This window comes from Camarhynchus parvulus, chromosome 8, assembly GCF_901933205.1.
Source record: "Camarhynchus parvulus chromosome 8, STF_HiC, whole genome shotgun sequence".
In the NCBI taxonomy this organism is placed as follows: domain Eukaryota; kingdom Metazoa; phylum Chordata; class Aves; order Passeriformes; family Thraupidae; genus Camarhynchus; species Camarhynchus parvulus.
The window spans coordinates 19,222,588-19,235,239 of NC_044578.1; the positions used below are offsets into that span (position 1 = coordinate 19,222,588).

General features: G+C 38.0%; 1 protein-coding gene across 6 annotated transcripts in view; it reads right to left on the reverse strand.

Moving 5' to 3' along the window:
• COL11A1 (collagen type XI alpha 1 chain) overlaps positions 1 to 12,652 on the reverse strand; it is a 124,266-nt gene that overhangs the window by 13,486 nt on the left and 98,128 nt on the right. For all 6 annotated transcript variants that reach the window (XM_030953150.1, XM_030953156.1, XM_030953151.1 and 3 more), the window contains 8 exons: positions 12,452 to 12,505; positions 11,474 to 11,527; positions 11,327 to 11,380; positions 4,967 to 5,020; positions 4,400 to 4,507; positions 4,158 to 4,211; positions 3,813 to 3,866; positions 3,244 to 3,297 (listed from right to left, as the gene is read on the reverse strand). In XM_030953150.1, coding sequence (XP_030809010.1) covers positions 3,244 to 3,297; positions 3,813 to 3,866; positions 4,158 to 4,211; positions 4,400 to 4,507; positions 4,967 to 5,020; positions 11,327 to 11,380; positions 11,474 to 11,527; positions 12,452 to 12,505 — 486 coding nt within the window. The remainder of the gene's footprint in view (positions 1 to 3,243; positions 3,298 to 3,812; positions 3,867 to 4,157; positions 4,212 to 4,399; positions 4,508 to 4,966; positions 5,021 to 11,326; positions 11,381 to 11,473; positions 11,528 to 12,451; positions 12,506 to 12,652) is intronic.

Genomic DNA, 12,652 nt, shown 5'->3' on the forward strand with positions numbered 1-12,652 from the left:
CTAACCCACCCTATGTAAGAGACTGAAAAGGTTTGAATGTCGCAGTTTGTACTTGAGAAATATGGTCTCTGCATAATCTAGAAATGAAGCTGCAGCTTGAATTAATTAGCAGGGCTAAGCCCAGTGTGATGGCTAAAATACAAGCACAGTGCCTGACATTAGCAGCAGTGCCCAGGCTGCCCCAGGCCCGGAGCTGCTGCAGGAGCAGCCCCTGGGCCCCTTGCAATTGCCACCTCCCACTGCGCTGGGGGAGTGCCTGGGGACTTGTAACTGAGAGAAAGGAGCTCAGTAACAGTGCTGCACATTAATGCACAGGTCTCCCCCTCATCACCCCAGCTGCCATGCTGATTCTTATCAACACTGCACTGTCATTTTGGACATAGTGCCTGATACATTCTATGAACTAAGAAGACAAAAGTAATCATGCAGAAACAAACTCGTTCTCAACTTTTGTTACATGAACCTATTGAATATTTTTCTCTGTTCTTCCATATTTCATTAAAATAATTGCAATTGTTGTTTATAGCTGTCATCTGGCTTAGAACATTATTTCCAACACAGAAAAACCATTACCACATTTCATTAGCCTGTTGTGATAGAAACCTAGCATATTGTTAGGTATTCTGTGCATTTGAAATCAAGAGAGAAATTAATTTTTAAGTGGTGAGTACACCCTGCTGAGGCAGAATCATGTTGTAGCCAAAATGGAAAAAAAATTCTCCTTCATAGAAACACTTTATTTTTTCCTAAGTTATTCAACATTGTATTTAAAGGCAGCAAACCAAATAAACTTCTGGTTTGCAAAATTTCTGGCTTTGCTTCATTATTGACATCTCTTCTTTTAATGGAAAAAGATGGTATGGCCTCCAGTTGAGAACAAAAATATATCTTAGTCTTGAGCTTTAAATTCTAAAACTTGGTTGGTATATGAAGGTTTGTGTGTATGTGATGTGGATATCTGATTGTCACTGCCCAGGAAAAAGCAGATCCCAAAGCTCAAGTGCCTGGCACACTGAAGGGCTGGGAACACAGGCAAGGAGTGCTGTCTGTGCTGATCTGTATTGACTGCATATTGATCTGAAGGACAAATACTCTCTGATGGTGTCTTTTCCTCATGCTACTTTTAACATTTGTCAGATGGAAATCAATAAATTCAAACTAGGAGTGTTACCCAGTACTGTATGGCAAACCAAAAAGAAGATCCAAACCTAAGAGCAAGGGATTAAGTTTCAGAAAAATAATAATAACAACATAACTGTACAGGGGTTCAGTCTGTATCTCTAGTTCTAGATAAGCAGCCACAATTAATACTATTGCTTGCAGCTAAATTACATTGATGTATAAAGCCTTCTCAGCATGTATTTTCCTGATCTGGTGCATGCACACATCATTTAAGAAGTTAGAATATGTAAAATAATAATTACTCTTTAATTAAAATGTAAAAAAAAATCACTTCTCAAGACTTTGTCAATTACTATGTCACAAAAGTCACCCTTTGTAGATTATGGTTTTGGCTTATCAATTTCTTAGATACAATGGAAAAACGAAGTATGTCCATGTCTTTCACTAGAATTTGCTTCCCAGGGAGAGCTGGGGAAACTTTAAAACTCTGTAACTAGACAGAGATTGCTCAAAACTCTGACAGCTGGTAATAAACATGATTTTAGAAGACTGGGCACTAAAATTGAGGTGAGGTCAGTTACAAAATGGAATGGAAGAGGGGAATGAAAATGTATAACAAAATAAATAAGGAGCCTACTGTTGAGGATTTCAGGAGTTTTTAATTAAAAGTATGGATTCTGAGCTCTGCCAGCTCATTATTTCAGAGACCAAAAACCAAAAATGGAGTGGAATTTTGCTTTCTAGTAGTGTAGCCAGAGCTGCACCTCACAGACAGCAAAATTACTACTGAAATTGTGTGTCCTTCTCAATCCAAATTAAGACTCTTGTTAGGGCTTTTTCCTGAAATTGATTCTACCATACAAGTGATGAAAACTAATGAAAAGCAGTTTTTCCTGGTAAGTATGGACCTTTCAGTCTTTCACTGTTACTTTCTAGTAAAACATTAATATAATACAGATTCCCTACAAGTTTGGAATATTCTGGTGCTCAAGTAATGTAGAATCTGATTCTAAAAATGTTTTCTTCAAAATTCAGAAAGGGACTACATTGCAATATTTAGCCATGCATTTTCCCTAAATTGGAAATGTGTCAAACCACACATAACATGGAATCTGTGTTCTGAAACTGGTTTTTTTTTGGTCTAGATACAATCAGGTAGAATATAGCCCATCTCTGAGGAGTGAGCTATTGCCTTTCTGTATAATAAAGCAGGAAGTTTTAGTTTGATGTCAAGCGAACATACTAATTGCTAATATTCAGTTGAGCCATATTTCAGTTTTAGAATAAGGTTGCTAACGTGACCATAATAATTTAGAATATTATAAATACTTTGTATGTTGGTGGAGCAAATATATTACTGTATAAAATAAATAAAACTAATTAGGCATGTCATTCCACTCAAGCCCATTAAACCAAGCAATTTAACATATTTTGTTAAATAATTCTCAGCTTACATTTAATAATGCCACTTCTTCTGTTTTTTAAAGTGTAAAAACTGCATCTAATTGCTCTCTGAAGCAGACCTAAGGGTTGATGCATCTACTACAGTTCTGTGACTGCAACATTATTTACTGGGTTTGATTAGGTATATTTGTAAACCCTGTGAACCTTCAAAAGCTTTAGAAATGGAATAGCTTCATAAGTTAAAGAAATGCCTGCCTGGTAATTTTGTATACAGAGAGGATGATATAGTTTGGCACAGTAGCTGCATTGAAATTATTTTATTTCCAAGACTAAAGACACCAAAACAGACACATTCTTCCTGCTCCCTGATAGCAGACGTGTGCCTAAAGATGATGTCTGCTATTACTGTCATCCCAGCTCACTCCTGTTAGCAGACTGATTCAGTAGACACTGAATTCTTGAGTGAAAAGAAAAAGCACCTTTATGAGTAAGCAATGCATTCTTCCCTATGTATTTTTTTTTGTTCTTATATTCTTATAACCCATGTTAAAGAGCTTTCTCTGCTGTTTCTATTTTTTCATTTCTCTTATAACATTACTTCAAAGAAATGACAAATGTCAGATGTGAGTGTCCCAGCATGAAACAAGTAGCTGAAATTCTCAAGGACACAGTGTCTCAGAAAGAGAAGTGTACAAGAGAAGATGAGATATTCCTTACTCTTTTCCCAGGAGGACCAGGTGGGCCAGCTTCACCTGAAGGACCTGGTGGACCCTGCAACAGACAATTAAAATCACAGCAGTAATAAAGGATTAAGTTCTCATCTTTATTGAATGCCATGGACATCTGCCATGTGTTAGCCCCATCAATGGACAGAATCTACAGAAATAGAGCTTTGATGCTTAATATGAGTATTGCTCAGGTACTGCTTAAGATCTTAGCTTAATTTCATTAGTTCAGCTAATGAAGATTATTTGGCTGCAGCATTTCTTTCTTATGCTTAGAGCTGCTCTATTTTTAGTGCCCCTCAGCAGTTCCAGCAGAAAAATCCTTTAACACATCACTACTTCTAAAAGAAATTGAGCTCTTCCTTCATTGTGTTACTGTAATGTGGGCAGTTCTGCCTCTTCAAGGAAATAAATAGTTATTTTTTCAGTATAATAGAAAAAGTGTCCACTCTGAAAATATTTTTAAGAGTGTGACTGCATAGAAGCCACTGATTTGGCAAAAGATATGTTCTTGTCATCAGAGAGATCATGCAGGTAAATAAAATGAGAGAAAAATCTTACAGGTTGACCAGGATCACCATCTTCACCCTTCTCTCCACCAACACCATCCTGACCCTACAGAATTCAAGGAAAATAAACAAAATTAAAAATTCAGCTAATTTAAGCTACTAACTTTCATATATGAATATAAGAGCACTATTTTTCTATAGAGCATTTTCCCAAGGTCATTATTTTTCAAAACTTTAAAAAGATTTCTTAACATTTTTAAGCCTCGAGAAAAGCATGAACAGAAAAGCAACGATCTTGCAGGCAAGAGTTCATGCCCAGACAAGAAAGAGAGAGGGTCAACTAGAATTAAGTACAAACTAAGACTAGGACCTAAAACTGTTTTTAAGGTATACTTACAGCTGGACCAGGTTCCCCAGGGGGACCAGGATCTCCAGGAAAACCAACTGGGCCCTAGATGGATAAGAAAAAAAGCAAAGAATGTGTCATCCATTGCCAAGCAGGTAGCACTCATCAGAAATCTTTTGTGAAGCATATAATGAACGTAGTGCACTTGCAGGAAATGCTATGGTTCTGTATTCACAGATTGTATTCAGCAATGCTTCACAGTGGTTTGGGTTAGAATTATGAAGCTCACTTACTGGGTTACCCTTAGGCCCATCATCACCTGGAGGTCCTTTAGCACCTGGTGGTCCGGCTGCTCCAGGTGGACCAGCTTCACCTTTTTCTCCCCTTTCACCTTTTGGACCCTGTGGAAAACACATGAAGACAAAAATGCCATCTGGAAATGGAATGGCCAAAAAGATCACAATGGCAAACTGATTTTTGGACAATGAAAATGTATCAATCTCCTTGATACATAGTGGCATGTGAGTGGGAAATAAGGGTCTTAGGTCAAGTGCCAAATTCTGCACCCAAATTTCATCAGTGAACTGTTTCCACAAAGAGAAACATGCAAGCCAAAGTGAATACTTATGGAAGGAAAAATAGGTGTTGTTTTGAGAAGTCTCCATTCTCTCTTAGTACAAGATGTGGCTATGATTATATGGAAACAAATGTAATTTTAAAGGTATAAGTTCTCAGCTGAAAAATCAAAGAAAACATACACAAGTGCACAAATGATCTGAGGAAATGCTTACCAAAGCCCTGCCAGATACCACAGTTCACCATAATAAATGTTAATGATAAGACAACGACAAAATACTCACAGCTGTTCCAGATTCTCCAGGAGGTCCAGGGTTACCAGCTTCTCCAGGCTCACCCTATAGATGCATAAGAATAGGAGTCATTAGGGAGAATATTTTGATGAATTTACTTCTGTAACTGCATATTCTTCCCATGCTTATTTATGTAAACAGCTTATAAGAACAGGTTTTTATTTGGTCTACCTAGAGGGGTTGAGTTATGTATGTGGTTTTGCAGAACTGGAGTCTGAAATTTGAGACCTAATACATCAAACTAATATTGTCTTGAGCCAGGGAGACTCAACTTCCCTTTGGGCTTTGGGAGATGTTCCCCTTTATTATCCCATATACTGCAAATTTCCTGCTTGTGATTATTGCTGTAGCTACTGTTGGAAGAAGAAAGAGCTATATAAAGGAAAAACTAATGATGAAATAATGGCATCAGTTAGAAAAACTTTCTCCACAGGCTACAGAGGTGTGTGGTGTGTATTTACCAGTGATGGAATTATTCCGTAAAGCAGATGGCTTTCAGGATGATACCGCAGGAAAAGAAAATTCATGCAAGTCGAAGATTGTGCACTATTAAGTGAACATTTAGGATAATTCAGTCTCCTTCTGAGCTAATGCACAGTATTATCTCAAGGACTGTCTTTTCAAGTCTTCATTTTAAAGTTTAGTTATGACCAATTATTTTCTGGCTCAGTGGTCTGATGAATAAACTTTAATAGAAAACTCTTCTGTTAGTAGAATATTTAGTTATTAGCATCACAGAAACATAAATCATGGAAGGATAGCAGAATATGCTTTGTGATTGTTATGGAGTGCTTGGATAAGAAATACATACTCTTATCCTAAAGCATTTTTCAATCCAACTGCTAATGGGGGGATTTTTTTCCCCAAAATATATTTTTTTTCCAAGAATTACATCTATGAGCAAGAGTAGTTCAGTGCTGAAAATGTATTTTACCTAATTATTTACTGAATTCACAGAATTGGAATAAATTTGTGTACCCTTCCTAGCCTGTGTGATCTCCAACCCCTCTTCATTTTACAACAATTCAGTTAGTTCATATGTGTCTGTCATTTACACGTGGTCAGTATAAATACATTCTTAAAATACATTTTTAAAACAAAACTTAGGGTGTAGATAGTGAACCTTTTTTTCAGAGAAGCTCACAGCACCAAGATAACCTCACTAGGACTAAAACTTGGCCCAGTACAAATATTTTATTAGATTAAAGGAAAATATTTCAGTACCTCTCAACTGAATTCCAGACTAGGATAATTAACAGATAACCAATATTTCAGGAGCAATATTAAAATGCCCTTTAAAAAGGGCACTATTAAGGGATGAATGCGCCTTTAGAAACTCTGGTATGTTCTATTAGATGTACTAATATTTGTAGGAACTTCAAAAATGAATGATCCCTTTTAGTGTTTACTTTAGTCTTTACTTCTGTGATGTTACATTAATTTTAAAACAAAACAAAACCTGTAGTGGATGCTTCGGGTCAATAAGTGTTAAGAATGTTTTCTAGGAAAATTCATAATCTTCATTTCCTTATTCTCTGCACAGCGTTTACTGAGTCTGCAGCCTCATTAGCACTGGGGTTTTGTCCGTGCCTTCTATCAATCAAATGAGATTTTTGTAGCAACAGAGAATGAAGTCTGTAATCAGCAAAAATATGTTTTTCCTGTTAGTAGCCATACTATATCCACAGAGTCCACTATATAGAGCCTTTCCAAAGGTGAGCCCGTGGCAGGACAAAATGAAGCAGTGACATGAGAGCACTGACTGTGCCCAGTCTTTGCTGACAAGCACCTGTGCAGTGTAATCCCCTTGGCAGCTTCTCAGAGAGAGAGTTCTTCTTCTGCCTTTCTGCCTAATGATATTGTAATTTATGATGATCCACACTTGATTGATAATATATTTCTTAACCCTTCCTGTTGACAAACACATCTTCATTCCATCGCACAACACTGGGCTCTCTCTGACCTACACTGGGGAGCACTGGGGGAGCCTGCTCCAGTACTCACAGTCATGTTGGCTCTGTGCACTGCAGCTCCCCAGCAAGCAGCAGTGTGGAAAACTGAGAAATTGGAAGGGCTAGAAAATGTCAAAATGTTCCCTTAAAGGGCATTTGTGAAAGATGAGACCAGTTAAAGTTTCATCTCACATTAATATTTCTATATCATTGCTCTACTAAAAAATCTGCCCCTATCATGTATGCAGTCCTTGTTTTATCTGAGAGTGATTTCCATATTCTAAGTACTTGGTACTACGAAATGCTGCATTTGATATAGATAACTGTTAAGGGAGTTAAATAGTGTTTTGATAGAGAAGACTGTAGCTGATATATATTCACAGAGTGCATGTTTATAGCTACTAAAACCTGTGTAATCTATAGCTATTGTTGGCCCTTGTCTTTCTTTTCATTTTTAGTAACAATGGTATTAATTCAGAATCTTCTCCGTAGGAAGTATTTCATGTTCTGTTGGAAAACAGATCTTATAATCTAATAATATATTTATTCCACCTCTAGAGATTTTTCTCTCTCTTTTTAGCAGCTCAGATCTTTTAAAAGTTACTGTGGTCTTTCTTAGCCTTCCTCTGACAGAATTTCAAAAAGAAAGACAGTCATCTTAAACTACAAAGGGTCATGTCATTTTTCAGACATGCTTAATTCTGAAAACCTTCTCGGATTAAGCAAGCAGAATGGTTTCTACCAAGCTAGGCAAAGTAGTTTAAAAGTTAAAATATAAAAAAAAAAATTAATAAAACATTTTAAGGTTTAAAAAATGTTGTTTTCCTTATGATCAGTCCTAGAGAACTGATACCCAAAGCACAGAGATAGTGGATGGAAGGCTGCCACCTTTTGGTTAAATTCTGGGACATGGTCTTTAATTTTATAACAATGAGAGCCAACTTTGCAACCGACTGGGTTGTGACAAGTTAGCTTTGCTCCTTTTTGCCATTCTCAAAAAAACAAAAAAACAGAGAAATTGTAACTCTAGAAGAGAATCCCTTTTGCATAGGTCTGCATATGTGTTATATATATTAGCTCTGTGGAGAACTAAATTTAATTGAGAGAAATTCTAAAGGCTGTGTTTTCTTGGAGGGCTCTTGTTTACAGTGTTGGAGAGATGGAGAAGGATGAGAAAAAAATCACAGTCAGGAGGTCATGTGAAGTTATTAAAAGTAATTTGTTAGGATGGATGTTCAGGTAGCCTAAACTGTCACAGACACGCCTTGATTAGGTACCTTAGCAGTGTCTACACATATGTGTGTGGAAAAATTATATTTACACACAAAATTGTCTGTGAACACTTATCAAACATGTTCCTAAACTTAGAGCCAGGATACTCAATTGATTTTGTCCTCTCACTTCCATCTGCAGTAGAAATCAATGATTAAGCATGAGAACTATTGATCTCACTTGTTTACTGTGTTGGACTCCTTGTTAGTGTACTGCTTTGGAAAGTTTTTTTGGAACAATATAATAGGAAGAAATTTAAACCCAGATGAGTGTTGTGGTTTTCTAACACCAGACTTTTTCATGCAGTAAACCAGGTCTGAACTCTGCGAGGCTACAGAATGAATGCTTGGGTTCTGCAGATACTGGGTTTGCATTGCTGTCTAACTCTGATGGTTTATAACTGCTGTGGAAGGGAGAGGGGGTAGAAGAACAGCACAGTGCTGAGTGCCATTATCACAAACTAATCTCAATTAGAAAGGCAAATTTATTTCATTAGGTTTTGTGGAACTGTGGGGTTAACATTACTTGATCTGTTTCCCTTCTGTTGTAAATTCTTATGTACATTCTAAGGCATAGGTTAGAGAAGTCATGAGCAACTTCCTGCCTGTTTAGAATGTCTGCATGTTAGACCTTTGATATCAAATTAGAGATAAGAGTGTGTAGGTACATTTGGTTTTCCATTTCTCTAAATTAAAAGCAGAATAAAGTGACTGCTCCTGGTGTGGCAGCTGGATTTAAGGGCTCTGCTGAGTGTCAGACTGCCAGGCCCTCCGTGGGGGTCACAGCAATAACAATGCAGGGCTACAGGAGCATTTGCAGCACTGGTGCCTTTGAACATTCAGGCCCTTGTGTGCAGAGCAAGGGAAATAACAACTGGTTAAAAATGCATGGCACTAAGTGTGACAAAAATTGTTTATCTCTGCCAGAAGATAAGGGGTCTTTAAAACCCATGCAGTAATGAAAAAATATCTCCTGGTCAAACCACTAAAATATGCAAGTGAGCAAACCTACTTCTCTCCTCAACAGTAACAGGGATGATGCCAAAATGTTTTTCCACATTCTTTACTCACTGTATTGAATTATCTGTAATATTGTGTGTCTTTCCTGAAAGAGGTGCAGAGGCCAAAGCATGCTGACATAATAAGAAAAACATTGGGGGAAAAATGTGTGGGAAGAAAAGGAAAAGAAAAAATGCATGTTTTGTTTAAAAGCATGACCTGTCCTCCCATTGCAGCAACTCCCCCTGAAAAAATAACTCTTGATGATATCTCAGCTTGAAATTTCATTAAATGGAACTGAAATTAAGAAGGAAGATATCCTAAGAAAGAAAATAACCTGGCATGTACTAAAACTTGAGGAGGAGGAGGGAGGAAAGTAATTACAATTATATAAACTTCCAAAATAATACACTGGGAAGCTTCTCTTTGCGAATGCAGAGAATATGGGATATAAGCTAGAGGAAATAAAAAATGACAACCTAGTGATAAACAGTCTGAACTTCATGTTCTTGAATTAAATTTCATGGCCTAATCATCACAAACAGTGATTCTAAATCACACAGATGAGTTGCAGGGAGAAACAAAGGAGGAAGGGGTTCAATATAAGGCAATGTGTTTAGAAAATGGCTGGAATATAATTTGATTGTGAAATGCTGAAAATTGAAGAGGTAACTGAAACCAATGGCAAAAATTCCTATCAAGTTCAATGGGCCACATTATTATACAAGGTGGGGGTTTTTTAAAGTACTGAATATAATTGGGTGGTACCCTGGATGTTCTCATAATTAACATTTTTCTCAGTAGTGGTCACAGGAAAATTTTTTCTTCCCACAATGCCCATTATTTTCTGTATTCCACTGAAATACAGACTCTCTTTTCCCATTAACTTTTTATTTCTCTCAACTCTTAGATTGTGTCACATTTTTGGAACTCTTCCCAGAGAGAAGAAAACAAATCCTGCAGTCCTTCATGAGGCCAAGATATTTTTTAAAGTAGACTGGATGAACAATGTCATGAACTTGGGACATTAGAAGGAATATCCTTGTTAATAATGCAGTCAAGCAGGAGGGCATCGTGTTTTGTGTGTCTTGTGCAATTTTGGGGAAAAAGATTGAGAACACCAGAGTGCTGCTGCTCCCAAGAGGTGAGCTGATGCTCAGAGCCACATCCTGAGAAGGAAGCCCTGCAGTGAAGCACTGCCAGCTTGACACAATGACATCTGTTTGGTCTCAAAGGACAGTAAGGGACACAAAGTAGGATATTTCCCCATCAAACCCAATTTTATGTTATATTATTCGAGTATGCTCTTCACCACATCCCAGAGTACTGGTCAGTGATTTAGCTGATGGGCATGTAGGAAAAAAAAACAAACTGTGAAACACCTGAAAATTCTTTTAAAAGGCTGGTTTAGTTAGAAAAAGGGAAATCTTGCTTCATGTTCTGAAAAGTTAAAAATATGGAAAGCTTTCTGAAAAACTACCCATACTGACATTCCTAGAGATGTCTTTTCTAGGATTCACTGACACTGGTGTTTCTTTGAACATATGTGATACTCTGTGACAAATCATTAAATACCCAAGAGCAATCTACATAGTTTCTCAATAAGCAATTTATATATTGGCCTGGAATATATTTCTATTTTGTTTTTCCTCCATCTTATGCTCCACTCAGGATCTTCTTTCCCATTCCAAAGTTCGGGAAAAAATTAATGTTAAATCTGTAACATGACAGCAAAAGGCTTTTAGGCTTACGTAGGTGATGTGGTTGAGGTCATGTAGCTTGATAAAATAAACATAAACAAGCATTTTAAGACTCACTTTTGAATTTCTTGCTTGCTCAGCACTATATAATAGTTTACTCTCTTGCTTCAAATAAAGCACAGGAAAAAAAGCCCTTATATCCCTGCATATCTCATCTTTCCTTTAAGAACAAGGAAGATACAATCTGGCACGTTCCTTGGGTAAAATATGAAAGTAACCAGTCCCAAAAAAACTCACTCCATATCCTGGCAGAAAATTTTCTGAATAGAGAACTGAAAATAGCAATGAAAAGGATTTGAATGAATGAATGCCATATAGCATTCCTATTCCAATGTTTTCTCTTCCTTGGGGGTTTCCATCCACACTCACCTTTTCACCAACACCTCCAACAGAGCCAATTGAGCCTGGGGGACCTTGAGGACCCTACAGTGACAAAAGATTTTTGTTATTCAAAATATGGTCATCCAAAATAGGGTGCTTATTACTCAATTAGCAAGACAAAAGATTGATTCTTACATCAGCTCCATTAGGACCCTGGGGACCTCTGGGACCTGGTGGGCCAGGTGGACCCTGTATCGAAGAGACAATGTGATATGACAGAATCATAGAACAGATATAGTAGAGTTACAATCAGGAAGAATTTCTGACCAATGAAAAATAATATACTCAATCTGTAGAGGGCTTTTAATCTTCATCATGCAGCAGGAAGAGCAGGGCCAGATTGCTGCCTGCTGGAGGAGTTGAAAAGGTGACAGGAGGCCCAGGCTGTGTCACAGAGTACCTGAGCTGGACATGACCTGATGCTTAGGAGCCCCTGAGGATTGGTTCTTTCCCTGCAGGTTCCCTGCATGCCCATCCTACTGTCAGAGACCTGGAGCAGCTCAAGTGTCTGTGAGAGCCCTGGGGCAGAACTGCACCATGGTGCCTACAGATGGGCAGGAGTGAAGCAGCCGGACTTGGCACAAGCTGCTGGAGGCAAACGTAGAGAGCAGAGAGCTTGCACAGCACTCAGGAACAGCCCACAAGGCATTCTGTCAACAGGAGAAACAGCTGGAAAATGCATCACCCAGGGAAAGTAAACAGGGCCAAGCAGTGTTTGCCATCTCCTGGCCTGCATACCTGACACTGTATGTTAGTAACAATGGCCTGAACTCTGGAAGGCAGCTCCAGAGTCTCTGGTGCAGTGTTATCTACTTTTTCCTCTTTCTTTCCTGAACCTGATTGTCACTGTCCTGTCTCAGGCACACAGAGCATCTGCTTTGCTAACTATTTTTCAGTATTTTCTCATGTTAGATAAATCTCAGTATTAATGATGAGGGAGTAGATGTGGGAAAGCAAAGAAAATCCCAGAGAGAGTTTATGTTACACAAAATGTTTCATACTCAGTCACCAAATTCAGGAGTATCTTATCAAATGGTGAGCTATAGAGAAAAGACAACAATATATGGAGAATATTTATGTCCTTTAGAGTGACCAGTGAGGAAGAAGTCTTACCATTGGGCCCACATCTCCATTTTCACCTTTTTCACCTGGTGGGCCAGGCAGACCCTAAAAAACACGAGGAAGAATACTGTAAGTAGGGTCCCTGGTATGATTACTTATAAATCAATGTGAAACAGTGTAAATCAGATCTACACGTCAAACTTGTGAACTTGTGAGGGGGCAGATGGTGGAACAAGAAGAAGAAGACCTATA